The sequence below is a fragment of the Poecilia formosa genome, unplaced genomic scaffold (assembly GCF_000485575.1).
Source record: "Poecilia formosa unplaced genomic scaffold, Poecilia_formosa-5.1.2 Scaffold106, whole genome shotgun sequence".
NCBI lineage: Eukaryota > Metazoa > Chordata > Actinopteri > Cyprinodontiformes > Poeciliidae > Poecilia > Poecilia formosa.
The window spans coordinates 1,491,694-1,506,878 of record NW_006800045.1 but is presented as its reverse complement, the minus strand read 5'-3'; the positions used below and the strand labels follow the sequence as shown (position 1 = coordinate 1,506,878).

Here is a 15,185-nt window from a genome sequence, read left to right as displayed (position 1 = left end):
AGCATTGGTACTGGGTTTGGAGTGGATGTGCAGATTAATCCTCTGATCTTTTGAATTTTCTCTGAAAAGTAACTGGAAAACTTGTTGCAGGCGGCATTAGACTGAAGTTCAGGTGGCAACGTCATAGGAGGGTTTGTGAGCCTGTCAACAGTAGCAAATAGAGCTCGAGCATTGTTAAGGTTTTTGTTTATGACATCTGCAATGAAAGCCTCTCTTGCATGTTTTAGTGTTGTGTGATAGTTACGTAGTCTTTCTTTGTACATGTCATAATAAACGTGAAGTTGAGTTTTACGCCATTTCCGTTCAGCTCTACGGCAGAGTTGTCTTGCAGACTGAACTGTTTGTGCATTTCTCCATGGAGATTTCTTTCTACCAGTCACAACTTTCACTTTAATGGGGGCAATGTAATCAATGATATCTGAAAGTTTGCACTGAAAATCATCTACCAACTTATCTACATCATTATAGCTTAAGGGTGAGGAAGAAGAGTAGATATGATTAAATGTTTCTGCTTTGTTTTCTGTGAAAGTACATTTTGTGATAGTAGCTGTTTGTCCACGTGGGTTAACGGATAAAGAACATTCAAAGATAACAGCAAAGTGATTCGACAGGCGACATCAGTTACAGAGACACTGGAAACATTCACACCCTCTGATAACCAGGTCCAGTGTGTGTCCATGAGTGTGTGTTGCTTGTTTGACATGTTGTGTTAAACCAAAACTCTCTAATATATTACAGAGCTTTTTTGCCCCTCGGTCTTGGGGGTTGTCAACATGAATGTTGAAATTACCGACAATTATCAAACAATCATAATGAAGGAGGAGGTCCTAGACAGTCCTAGAGTCATTTGACGTTTAAATTATACTTTCTCTTGCTTTTTCCAGCTAGAATCGTTTCAGTCAGCCTGAAGCGAGCTAAACATTGTGTTTATGTTTTATATTTTTTGCAGGTTCAGTACCAGTACGTGTTCAATCAGCAAGAGTTTGCAGCTGAGGAGTTGATCCAGACGTCGTCTCATTACACGCTGAGGGGACTGAGGCCCTTCGTCACGGTCAGGCTGCGCCTCGTTCTGGCCAACCCCGAGGGCAGCAAGGAGAGCGAGGAGATCGTCAAACAGACGGAGGAGGACGGTGGGCAACAATAAATGCTTTTGACACGTCTAGCATCAAACTTCGTAATACTCTATTGATCCAAAATATAAGCAGGTTAGTAGAATCTCGAGGCATTTCAGCAGCTCGGTATGCGATCAGGCTCTCCCTGGAGAAACCCTCCGGCTCCCCAAAAAATGAGTCATTATAAACACCTCGCAACCGCCGTCGGCGGTTAGTTGAAAATAAACAGCTGAACCAGCCGCCTACCTGCTCCGAACGCAGACTGCTCGAACAGGAGGGACAGGATGAGAGATGTCGCTGTCTAACCCACACTGGGTGACTGACAGGTGGGTTCAGGAGCTGCTCAGCTGCAGACATGAAAGCAAAAAGTGTCTCTGTTGTACGGAGACTGTAGAAGAAAACGGAAAATGTTTCCAGCAGTTTAGGCTTTTAACGCAAATCTGAACAAGCTGCGTTTTATTTTAAGGAATGTAGAGCGCAGAGACACGGCAAGGGAGCTTGTTTACGAGTTTACCAAATATTAATGCAGGTCACCTGTGAATATTGATACCACCTCACTGTCCCCTGTAAAAGTATTTACACCTCTTGGACTTTTCACATATTGTCAAGTTTTAAATATGTTTAGCATTTAAAGTGATGTAGGTAGAAAAAAAGCAGTACATTTTTGTCAAAAAAATGAGAAATTTCTCAGGTTGAAAAGTTAAAAATTTGATAGAAAAAATTCTGCAATTTGGAGTTCAATCTAAAAAAAGTTCTAGATTTTTGTTTTTGTAATTTCTGAGTTTTAAAAGTTAAAAAATTCCAGGAAAACACAAAAAAATTTTATAGGTTAAGCTCAGAAATTTTCCACAAAAAAACTTTGCACATTTTCAACTTTTCAAGCTCAGAAATTTATTTATAGAAACCTGAGATTAATCTTAACATTTCAGAAGTTTTTCTTGCAAATTTTCAACTTTTCAAACTCAGAAATGTAATTTTTTTCTAGAAAATTTCTAAGATTAATCTAAAATTTTTAGAATTTTTCTTAGCAACTTAAAAAAGAAGCTAGTAGCGACTTTTTGTGCCATTTTGTGGTGCAAATATCTGACTTTATGTTGTCAGAGAATATTGTAGTTTAACATTGTTAAATTTACACTTTTTGCACATTTTCAACTTTTTTACATTGTGGAACATCTAAGTTTTTTCTTTAACATTAGTGAAATTAATGTAGAAATTTTGTGGCCACATATTTTATCTTCTTAAACTACAGTGGCCCGAATACTCGGCCGTAGATATGAGTCCAGATGCAGCCGTCTTCGTTTTAACTGCTGGTTCTCGCATGTTCTCCTCTCTCAGAAGATCTCTGGAGCTACTAAAGTAGCAGACGTTTCACACTGATGCCTGCAACCTTCAAAAATTGCACTAATCAACATTTCTGTTTATACTGCTGCGCCCCTCGGCAGGACAACTTACTAGCATAAATTATTAGCGCCCTGAGTGCATGTGTTGTCCAGCAGTTCAGAAAATATCAGAACAGACTTTTTAAGCCTCCTGCTTTCTGTCCAGAGGGCCTCATGTTGCACTGAACAAGCGCCTCCACAACTGCTAATAATTCATTTATGTCTTATATTTCTCCCAGCACCCTGCCTGTGATAAACTGGAATAGCTTAGTGTCTGATTCGCAGGGCTGCCTGTTCTTTCGCTCGTCTCGTAGCTAATATGTTTTGAATTTAGCTTCTGGGGAACATCAGCTCTCAGCCTGAACGTTGAACCTTCACCAGCTGAGCACGCACAAACTGCATGTTCCCTAAAAGTAAAGCAAAAACATCTGCGTAGTGGAAATGGCTTTAAAGGGTTAAAAAAATGGTAATTGTTTTGTTCTTAATTGCTTTTTGTTTAACCGCCGTTAATCTCCTGGCTGTAGCTCAGTAATTAGGGAACAGAAGAGCAATTGTTCACACGGAGGCTAATTATTGTTTGTACGGTAATGGCTCCTGCAAATGAATCGGCTTCCATCTCTCTCACACACAGATATAAATATATATACATACATATATAGGATTTTTTTCTATTACTTTCCAGTCTTGCTGATTACACAGAAATTATCTTTAACCCGTGTTTAGACTCTAAATGAAGGATTTGCAATTAAGAAATGAAATTAGTTTTTTTTTTCCCCCATGACTCATTGTCATTAGATTATAATAGTAATGTCTGCCTTTCAGGTTTTAATTAAGACTTAATATTTTTTCTCATCATCTAAATTCACCACCGCAGTCACAAGTTTACATACACCGGTTTCAATAGACATTTAATTGTTTTTAAGCTGGAAATTATTTAAAAATAAAACGTTTGAATGAAAACTTTCAATTTATTGCCACATTGACTGACAGAGGCGTTCACTGCCACTAACATTTGCCTAAATATTCATAGAGAATGTCACTTCAAACTACGGAAGAGGATTAGGGTCACAAAAAATCAGTGAAATTTGACTTTTGATTTCAGAAAATTTAAGTCAGAATTCTGAAGAAAAAAAATCTGAATTGTGATTTTTTTTCCTCAGAATTCTGAGTTTTATTTCAGAAATATTTTATTTTATTTTATTGTTTTTTTTAATTCTGACTTTAATCTCAAAATTTTGACTTTAACTTTCTGAGATAAAAAGTCAGAATTCAGAGATTAAGGTCAGAAGTTGTAATTCTTGAGCCTTAATCCTCTTCCGTATCAGCCACCTACTTTTTTAGCAATAAATGTTTTTCATGAATTTTCCTGGATTTATTTCAGTTTTGAAACCTGAAGCACTGAAGCAAGAGGGACCATCTTATCCTCTGATCCTAACAATACCAGCCATATTTGTAAGCGTTTTCTGATCTTTTTAGGGATGTTGGGAAGTTTTAGGCGCCTTCCACAGATAATGTGTTTCTACAGTTTGGCTGCTGCTCAGCTGCGGATGAGGCAGGAATCAATATGGTTGTAAGAGAAGCATCTAAACTTATTGGGCTGCAATTCCCCAGCAGTAAAGGCCTATCAAACATCCGCCTTCTTTACACTGATCTGAAGGTAATCAAACATCCTTCCCGCCCTGCTAACACCCTTTTCATCTGTTTACGACCCGGTTAGATGTTGGAGAGTTTAGTGTCCAGAACCGCCCAGATCTCCAGCCGCTCATATCCTCCAGCTGATCTCTACATCCCTCATTAGCTGCTCTGCTCCCAAAGTTACATCCACCTTAAAATCACTCTTAAATGCATATGAATTTTACTTTTTTTCATATTTTTCCAGATATGTTTTATTCTCTTTTTCTCTCCTACTGTCTTGTCTGCTTTGCATTGATTGCATTGGATCGATACACCAAATCAAGTTCTAGGCGTCTTTTTGTGTTGGCTATAAAGGATTTGGGTAATATACCAGTACCACTGACCGTTAAAATTCTCCCAGCATGATACCGCCACCTCCGTGCTTCACAGTTGCAAAAATGTCTTAGTTCTCAAAGCTTCATCTTTTTGTCATTGTGACCAAACAGCTGTGGCTTTCTCGTCTTACTGAGACGTTCTGGTCCAATGCTTCAAAAATACATAAAAAAAACAAAATAAGAGTAATTTAACTGATCTGGGATGTATCATTTTTCTACCTACTTTATTTATCATGTAAGAGAACACTGGGGCTGTGTGAGTATTTGTTGGTAAAGAAGTAGTATTTTTAGATGTTAAAGGCTTAAGTTGTTTATCTGTAGATATCCAATATCATCCTCAAATGCCTCAAAAAGCAGATATTAAATACACTGATCTCAGATCCCGTCTTTATGCCCTCATTTATCACTACTACAGTGCAGAAAGATGATCTTCCGACACAATGACTGACATTTTATAATCCTTTCATCATAGAAGGTCAAGATCAGACAAGTAGAACAAAAACAATTACTTTGGTTAGAAATGTTTTTGTCATAAACTCCTGCCGTTAAGTTTGGTCAAAGCCAAATATGTATGGAAAAAGAATAAAAATCAAAACCCAAGTCTAAAGCACCTGTCTAAATTCACAAAAGCATGGAAAAACTAAAATATGCTCTATAATCCCTTGATTATAGTGTGAAATGTAATCCAGCAGCACTGCTGCTTACTCCCTACTGCTTATAAAAAATTGTTTATTCATTATTTTTCTCAGAGGATTAACCTCTGATTATTGTGGCATCTTGAACCACATGAATTACAAATACTACTGGATTTATATGGAAAACAATTGATTTTTTTAAAAAAAACATGACAATATAAAAAAAATAATAGAACTTATAATGGTAGAAATCAGCATAAAAATACTTGCTTATCTATGCAGATGTTTTTTAAAAGTATAGGAAATGAAGCTAATGCTAAAGTTAGCTCTTCTGCTAAATACCATGTTGGTATGGCACGTTGGCATAAAGAACTAATCTTATATTAGTTCTTCAGGATTAGCACAACTAACTTTTTAGCTTGCGTTGCCCACCACTGCTGGAGTATTTTAAACATTGTTCTTTTTAAGTATGAGTTAAGAGTTAAGAAGAAATAAACCCTGAAATGGGATTTGGACAAAGGAGAAAACAGATTCATTACGTGCCAGTAATGACAGTTTGAGTTCAGCTCAGGACACAAGGAAGGATTTAGAGAGAAATAACGGAAACAAAGGAGAGAATCACACATAGAAAACAGAGCTGCCCGCATAATGAGGCAGAGCATTCAATGTGTGGCACGATGGAAGTTAATCAAGTTATGATTAATGTGTTACAGCTGCTGTTATCTTTTCAATGAAGACTGTTTTTCTCCGTCTCTGCCTCCGAGGAGCGAAGGAACACACACGTTCACACAGAAACAGAGGAAGAGAGACAAACAGCAGATAAGACGGAGCCGCTCAGACTCACAGGTGTCGAGGGCGGCTCGGGCTGCACACCAACACCAGATATCCTCAGACATTAAGGCAGACATTGTTTCAGAGAAGATAAGAGCGAGCACAGACGTCAGACACACGCTCCAGTGATAAGGTGTTGAATGAAATAGCAGTTTGTAATTGCATTTTTTTGTTAGGGTAATTTGATGCACTCCACAGGCTGGGCCCTTAATCAACACCTTGGAATTACTTATCAAAATCTTCCGACAGTTTCCTAAAATGTTTGTGTATTCATGAGCGCATCGCCACATCTGACTCACAAGGCTTTTTTACTTTTCTACTCTGTGTTCCTGTGATTTTCTTTTTATGATGTCCAGCCAAATGTGGACGTCTGAGCATCATGGAAACGGTGTCAGGGAAGTTTTCTAATGTCAAAAAGAACATTGAGCTTCTCTTGTTTGGCTCTGACCGCCGTATGTTTCTCCTACGGTGGAGTCTGTCTTGGCTTCCTTATCAGGTTGATTAAGCAGATGTTGGGTAGAAATCTGAACTATGTGATCTACCTTCCCTCTCAAATGTCACACAAAATTGTTTCTATGCCAAAACAGATGTGGTTTTTTCCAAGAGGCTCACTTCTTACCCAACCAAAACAGCTGCCGACATGAACATAGTCATGGATGATCGAATAACCAGAGAACATAATTTTCTGTTGTGCTCTTAAACCTTTTCTTGTCATTCCTCTGAAAATTTGTTTTCAACTTCCTATGAATCAGCTTAGAAACATGCAAGGTCATCTCTCTGTTCTCATGAAACGCTTGTCTCTGATGAGTACACAGTATGTAAAGGTTGATAGAACAGGACTGATTTCGTTTCAAAGCAAGTCCAAATCCAAACACCAAGACTCGCGTACGAAGCTGCTGGCCTTTTCCATCTGCTTTGTTGTTCTCTGAAACATTTTTCTGACTTTTTTTCTCGCAATTTATGATTCAAAACAGGATTTAGAGGAGATTTTACTGCAGCTGCTTGCTCCAACTCTGGATGATCCTTCTGATAATCTTAAAACATCGACCAGGAAAATGTGAAACCTTGTTTAAAAATTGCATAACCCTTAATTCAGTTCATCCCAGCATAATTCAGAAATATATTTATGCTTATTATTTCATGTTTTCCCAAGAAAGATTAAAATTTGTTGCTTTCATTTGCTACTTTTTATTGTTGTTTGATTATTTTTAGCAACTAAATTATGTGCTTGGAAAGCAGTGTGCATGAAAATAGGCTTTGCTTTGCAAACATTAAGTACACAATAGACTCATCTAGCTGAACTGAAAATGATTTTGTTGTTGCTTAAATATTGTAAAGTAGAAATTCAGACACGATGAATCCTGGATTTAAATTCCTACAGAATATAATCAGCCTTCTGACCTTCTAATGTGGAAACCTGCAGAATTAATCCCCACTTTGCAGTTTAATGATTAACATTAGAAATGCTCAAAAATGAGACACAACCTTTTTTTTTCACTTCAACCTGAGTAGCACCTTAAGCACAACAAACAAAATAAGTCTTTGGAGTTTTTCTTCCTCCTGGCAACATTTTATACAGTTCACACCTGTCAGTGTGTCTCAGTTTATGTGTGTAGTTTTGGTTGTGCATGTTTAACATGCTGTTACTTCTCCCAGACAAGGTGTCTGACACTCCCCTCCCCGTCTGTACACCTTGGTAGAGTGTGAAATATGTTGTTTTCCTGAAAAGACACACACAAATACTCTCCCTGCTCTGTTACTAGGTAGAGTTTGCTGTTTACTAAGCTGAGCCTGTGTTACAGCGTTTAACCTGCTGCCCTTAAATGGTTTTGGACAGTAACGATGTAAAGTCACTGAGCTGGATGTTAAGAAAGAAAAAAGCTTTGAGTGATTGAAATAAAAGCACAAAGGTGAAAATTTCTAACTGATTAGTCATTTGAATGAATCTGTAATTGACTTTGTAAATTGACACATTTTTTTCTGAAGCAAATGCAAGATTGTTTCCCAGTAGTGAGTCAAAAATCCGCCTGCAGTTCGTGGAAATCAGCGTGCCGGCTGTCTTTTTGTCTCAGCAGTCGTTCCATTATTCTGTCTGCAGGGTTACCTCAGGATTATTCCCTGCATGCCTTCATTACAGCCTGTCTGTCTTCCTTTAGCTTAGGAAGTGCCTTCTTTAATTTCTACAAATAGCCGGGCTCGTACTAAACGTATCCCAACGTGAGCCACGTTTCATCAGGACCCCCATTAAGAGCTCAGCAGACGTTCTCAACTTTTCTCTTAGATTTAATCAGAAAGTTACAAATGTCACAAAAATGATTTTCATTCTGAGGACTTTGATAACAACATCACTTAAATGCAGCAAGTAATCCAGAAACCTAAAGTTTTAGTAATATAATACGAAGGAAATGTTTTCTTCCACATGACATTTCTAATTTGCTGATTGAAACTGAAGCTTTTCTTTGTAGGAAAAAGCAGCAATTAAAGATTTATTTTCAGAAATGCAGTCCTTCTAAAAAGGTTGTTAGATTTAATTGGAGGAACTAAATTGCAAAAACTGAAATTAAATTTTAGATGCTTTTGAGAATTTATCTCAAATCTTCTTTTTCAATGCTGAATAACTTTAATTTCACATTTTTCTCCAACTCTCAACGCTTGGCAACTTATTAGAAAAGTTTTCTAAATTTCTGTGAAATACATGAATGTCATGCACATTATTATTAAATCAATTAAATCAAATCTCACAGATAATGTAAAGAGTGTTAGTCTTAGTTTTTTTTTTCTTTTTTGTTATTATAGTTTGGCTTTAGGTCAAAATGATAGCTGAACTTTAATACATTTGTACATTTTAGATGTCTTTAAGTCTTTAACCTATTTTAAGGAAGTTACAGGAGATTCAAAGATTTCACAAACATGCAGAAAAAAATCTAAAAAAAAACCTTTTAATAAACCAACTTATGACATCAAAGCATTTCAAAAAAATGAGAAACTGATGGAAAGAAATGTGAGATTCGTCCAGGAGAGTAAATGTAAGCCATTTTTGTTGCAGTTGTTGTGAAATAAAGAGAAGCAAAAATAATCTGCAGAGGATTGAGAAAAGTTGTGCTGAGCAATGAATCACCGATGTGCATGGGAGATGACGCCGAAGCTGGAAACAAGAGAAACGAGTTTAAAACTTTCAGAGAGGTTTTATCAAACAGAATCGATCTGTTAACTGTTGTGAATTGAAGATACTAGAATTCCTCAAAGTCTGACGAAGTGTTATGAGGGACAACATTTACACACAAGTTACACACAACAGCAAGACACCATGGCTGCAGCAAGGAGTGTGAAAATGTATGAAATATGGTGAAATACAAAATGAATGAAAAAGAAATCATTTATTTTGCAGTACCCGGGTCGGTGCCGGTGGAGTCGCTGCAGAATACTCCATATGAGGAGAAGATCTTCATGCAGTGGAAAGCTCCCAATGAGACCAACGGGGTCATCACTCTGTATGAGGTAAGCAGTTCAGGTCGCTAGTTTGGATTATTTCTGGGAGATTTTAAACGTGACCTATTAAGGTTCCTTGAACAAGTTAGGATAAATTTCTGCAGGTGAACAAAACATGTTCATTATATTCTTTGCACAAAATCAGTCTTAGATTATGAGATTTTACTCTGCCCAGTTCTGTCTATTGTGAGCGTCTTGTCACTTTAAATCTAAACAAGCTGCTGCTGGCCACACCCCCAACTCAATGTTCACACTCGCACGTAAAAATGGCTGCAAAAAGATGCACAATAATACAACTGTACATCTTTGAAAAGCAGAAGTAGAGCCTCTTCCACAATCAACAAAAATACAGCAAGTGGTTTCTGGACGGTGAGTCAATAACAACAATACTTCTCCAGCAGCCATTGTACAGCATATTCAGCGGGAAAACCAGTTGACCAAACGTGCTGGAGCTCAGCTTGGGTTGCTAGGTAACGGGCTGGAGTTCGCTGAGGTTGCTAGGCGAGGAGCAGTGCCTGTAATTTTCCAGACACCAAAAAACATTAACTTAACAACCTACTTCCAAAAAACGGCTGGGTGTTTTTTTGTTTGTTTTTTTTATAAGTGGCTTGGCTGTTTTTGGAAGAAGTAGAAACCCAATGGAAGAACAAAAACATGCAAGCTATAAATTTTGCATAACATATTACATTTAAGGCCAAAATTCACCATAGGGTTAATTTTTGTGCCAATGCCATATCTACATGTGATTTACAAAGCAGATGGCTGTAATGATGTGCTGCTGTACTCATGCTGATTTGAGGGATTTGTAATCTCGCTGCATCGCGTTGCAGTTCTGCACACCTCTGCCAGTGGAGGGAGGTGGAAGACGCTTTCAAAGCTCATCCCAAACCACAGACTGATGTGTCAGACATATTCTCTTCACATGAACATGCGAAACCTCCCTGTCAGCTGGGACTTCCAGGATCCGGAGAAACCGGAGCTGTGCTGTGAAAGCAAAGTTGTTGTTATAACACTGTCAGTTCATGATTCATCAAATGTAAAATCCATTCATGAATAGATGGAAGAAATTAAAGGGTAAGTTTAAAGTTTTAAACGTTGAGAGATTGTGAACCTGAAAGAAAGTTAAAGGCCTTTAGAGTTTGAGTTTATGAGTGTGTGAGGACGACTCTGGTGAATTCCTAGGAATGTGGTTGTAGGGTGTTTATTCAGGTTGAACTTGAGTTTAACCCTCTACCTAATGAATTATTGACCGGCTCTCCTCTGTCTGCTTGTGATATCACTGCATCAAGAACCTGCCTCTTAGAAGAGAAGCTGCTGTGTGTGTGTGGTCAGAGATGCTTCGCTTTAGTTGCCCTCCAAGCTGCCAGACTTCCTCTGATATTTTAAAGTGGTTATGATCAATACTTCTCTGGGCTTTCTGAAGTTTTTCTTCCGTTTGACGTCTTTTCACTAATTTTCTTAAAATATCAGGTATAAAATATCTGGATGGAATCAGTTGAATCTGATATTTATTAGACTTACAACTGTATGTGCATATACACACATTACTGTCATTAACATTGTATTATATAGATTTTGATTTTATTTTTGTGTAGCAGTGAAAACCTCCATTCTCTTGCTTCAGAGTTCATCAGGAGTTTCCTGGCGTAGTTGCAGCTGAATATTCAACAACGCTTTTCAAACAGAAAAAGTTGAGTTCATTTACGTTGGTTTAGTTCCAGGCACTGACACGGCGGCATCCATAAAACATCAACAGAGCTGACCTCAGCCTGTTTAACACAAAAACAGTTTTATCCTGTCCAAGTATCAAACATGACCTGAACCTTCGCCCTCAGAAGAAAGGATTATGGAATAAGATGTTCTTTGGCATGAAATGGAAACATCATTGTAAGTTTTAAATCAGCACAGACTGACTGCTGGTCACAGAGATCAGTCAGAGTTTGAGTTATTTGAATACACAGACATCAAAGTATGATTGGAGGCGACACATTGAGTCTATTAAACATGACGACTATGTATGTACCAACTGTAAAGCATGGTAGTGGCTGCATCATGCTGCATTTGATCATGCGGTATACCAGGTGTACAGATATGGGATGCCAGATTCATAGACATAAAGTGGAAACTCTGACATACCTGGTTGTTCCAAGAGGAAAATGATCTAAAACACATTAAAATGGACGAACAACAACATGAGGCGTTTCTCGTTTCGAAACTTTGAGATATTTCCACTTTTCTGTTTGATAAAGAGATTTATGTCCGATGGTGGAGCAGTTCACCGTTTTCCAGCGGTGATCAGTGACCGCACACTTATAGGTGTGTAGAGATGACAAAAATGATACTCTGTAGTAGGACGACTTCACTGTACTGTAAATGGCCTCCCAATGAAGCCTGTAGGAAGACTAATGTAGTACTAAATGTTAGCAAAAACGCAACGTTAAAAATTAGCTTCGCTATTAGCTAGTGCGCTAGCCTACCTGTGTTGGAAGAAACCTTTCATAACATATGATTTGATATTTAAAATAATCAGACAAAATTATAAAGTTCTGTGCAAATTCTGGATTTATAATGACTAAATAAAAAATACAAATAACATAATTATAAAATGCTAAACTCAGGCAGAAAATACATTCTTAAAAATGCAACCAATACTTAGAGTGGATATTGCAAGTTAGTGAGATACTTCTAGTGATGATATCTGCTGTTTACTGTGTCTTATTGATCTCCAAATGGCTCAGCAGTTAGAAATGAACATCAAGACAAGAAAGTCCAGGAACAATAGATCTCAACACACTTTTTATTAGTAAAGTAAAGGTAAAAAGTACAATGTAGTAAAACTACCCCTGAAATATGTTTTCATTCCACATGTTACTCTAAATGTAGCTGTAGTTCAGTCTTCTCTGCATCTTTTCTGCTTCCCACTGAGCTCAGAACTGCTGTGAAGGTCTGATGAAGTCAGCTAAACAACCTTGTTCGTAGAAATCTTACTGAAGTACATAAATGCATCTTTCTGAACAAGTTTCCAAATGGAAAACAGAGAGAACAGTCATCTTCGGTGTAGTAAAGTGAAACCTGTGTTGAATGTAGCGTCTCATCGGAGGGCAGTGTCTTTTCCTCGCTCGTCCTTCCAGGACGTATTTTTCCTTTATCCTGTGAGTCCTTTCTGCCTCTTGGCATCAGTCTGTCTCTTGTCTCATTCTGTGCAGCACAAAGACGCTCCATATCATTTCTGAGGCCTCCATTAGACCTCGACTGAGAGCTGAAAAAATCCTCTAAGCCTCCTGGGACCATCATCAATTTTGTCTTGTTTTCTGTTGATTTCATTAATATCAATCTAAGCTCCCTCCGCGGCGAGCGGAGGCGGCACATCTCTGCATCATCTGTTAAACATATCAGAGGCTGAACACAATGCTCCGCTATTAGAGATAATTACTATAATTGCAGCTATTGACAGGATTAAAGGCATCATCTGCAACATCTGAAGGGGCCCTTGTTGTGTCCCATCCTGCTCTGTTGTCTTATATTTTCTTTCTTTTCTTTTCAACCCGCTCAGTGTCCCTCGCTTTTCAGGCTGGAAACCTGATGAATTACACCTAGGACAAAAAGGAGGAGGGGGGGTAAAGGAAAGCGATGGGGTGGGTTGGATAGATTTGTGGAGGTGGAGAGTGGTATGGAGAGATAAAGGGGGAGGAGGAGTATCAGGACAGAACGGGGAGATAAAGCAGGAGGCGAGGAAGTGGAAATGTGTCCAAAAGAAGCATGGTGTCGCGTGATTGGAGGAATAAATCAGTGTGCAAATACGATCACTTCATCTCCTGGATCTGTTACTATAATTGCGGCTAATTACAGGATTAAAGGACACATCTGGGGCAGATCTGAAGGGCCGGCCTCCTCCCGTCCAGACTCCCTCTGCTCCTCTGTCCAGCTCAAAATGGGCTTCATGTCTGGGGAGCAGATAATGGAAGGAGTGCCTTTGAGGACTGGAGAGTGGAAAAACATTAATTCTCAGAATTCAATAATATAAACATTTAATACGTTTTGAAAAGACAAGATTTGTTAGATGGATAAAGTAAAAACTAGTGCTGTTGATCGATGAATAAAAATGATCAGATTAATCACTGGTGTGGTGATTAATCATGGTTATTTTAATTATGTAAAGCACTTTGAAATGCCTTGCTGCTGAAATGTGCTATACAAATAAAATTTGATTGATTGATAAATAAAATTACCTTTACCTTTAAGGGAAACTTACTCCACTACACCTGCATGCAAGTAGTAGCAAAGTCATTCAGGGGACAACTGACAGATAACATCCATTTTATTTTCTAGTTCTTGGGTGCTCCGCCCCTTTCTGATGTCGCCCTGGGCAACTGCCATATACCCTCTATCAAAAACTGCCTCTGTAAGCATGTTTTCAAATAATGTTTAAGAAAATGTTTTGTTGTCTCAAACCAGACATGTCCAACGATGATCAGCTTTCCAGATTTTTATATTCAGGAAGGTTTAGAGGACCTTTTTTTTTTAAACGTTAGTTTAGAAACGTCCCTCTGCATTTATTTCATATGAAAGTTGTGCGATGAGATGAACGCTGCTTGTCCTCATCCTGCTGAGTGACCGGCATAATTCATGCAGGTGATGCACATTCAGGCTCATGATGCAACACAAGAAAGTTGTAAACTTTTTAACTTTTGTTGTCTGCTGTGGTGTAAAATTTCACCTTTCTCTGTCGTTCATGTGTGTCAAACCCGTCATTATGTAATATTAACGCATTAAAATGTTCATATTAATGGCATGCTCTTAACGCATTAACGTTGGCAGCCCTGGTAAAAGCCTTTGTCTCACTGGTTAAACTGGGTCTTTGCAGTCTTCCCCTGCCCTCTCTGACCTTTCAGATAATACTCAGATAGCTCCAGTTTCTGAAGCGAGAGCGGAGAAGCACTCAGAAGCACACTTGGCTCAGATCATGACCCTGTCAATCCCTTCTCTGATTGCAGCATCAAACCACTGAAGCATCCCAGGTTCCCCCTGCTAACGCTTACCTTCCTGCTGCTGTCTGCAGAGTTATTTCTGAACCCCTGCTTGCATAACAGACGCTGCTGCTGCTGATGACATTGATTAGGAAAAAAAAAGCGCATCATCAGATCATGGCTCTGCTGATTTGTTTTGACCAGTGGAAGATTATTTTTTTCCTGTTGTTTTCATCTTAATTTAGAAGGCACCACTTGCTAGCTTAGAGCCTCTGGTGTTTCTTCTGAAATGATCAAGAGAAGTCAGGCCATGGAAAATGTTTACATATTATTGGAGGTAAATCTGTAGTTGGTACTTTTCCTAATTATGCTACCTATGCAAAACATTTAAACCCCCTTGATGTGATTTGACAAGTTGTTTTCTATTGTTCTCTGTTTTTCAGTTAGCGCTCCCACAGCACTGGAGAAACTCAGGACACCTACACAAACAGCTAAATTAATAAAAGTTTGTTATAGTGAACGTGTCAAGAAAGTTCTAATTGAACTTAAGAAAGGGCTTGGAAAAAAAGAGATGCATTGTTCTGACTCAAAGCAAAGAGATGAACTTAAATGGGTCACATAAAGTTTGGTTTCATGATTTTTCTTGGAACTTTACTGAGAACGTTCAACAAGTGACATGATAATTTCAACTTTTGATCCTGTGAAATACACAGAACAATATTAATTGAAATATTTATTCCTTTATAGTTTCATTTCCATTTAT

General features: G+C 38.2%; 1 protein-coding gene across 4 annotated transcripts in view; it reads left to right on the top strand.

Annotated features, from left to right (window-relative positions):
- Nucleotides 1–15,185, top strand: part of LOC103143276 (receptor-type tyrosine-protein phosphatase T-like) — a 221,905-nt gene that overhangs the window by 155,386 nt on the left and 51,334 nt on the right. For all 4 annotated transcript variants that reach the window (XM_016675116.1, XM_016675114.1, XM_016675115.1 and 1 more), the window contains exons 10-11: nt 950–1,130; nt 9,355–9,464. In XM_016675116.1, coding sequence (XP_016530602.1) covers nt 950–1,130; nt 9,355–9,464 — 291 coding nt within the window. The remainder of the gene's footprint in view (nt 1–949; nt 1,131–9,354; nt 9,465–15,185) is intronic.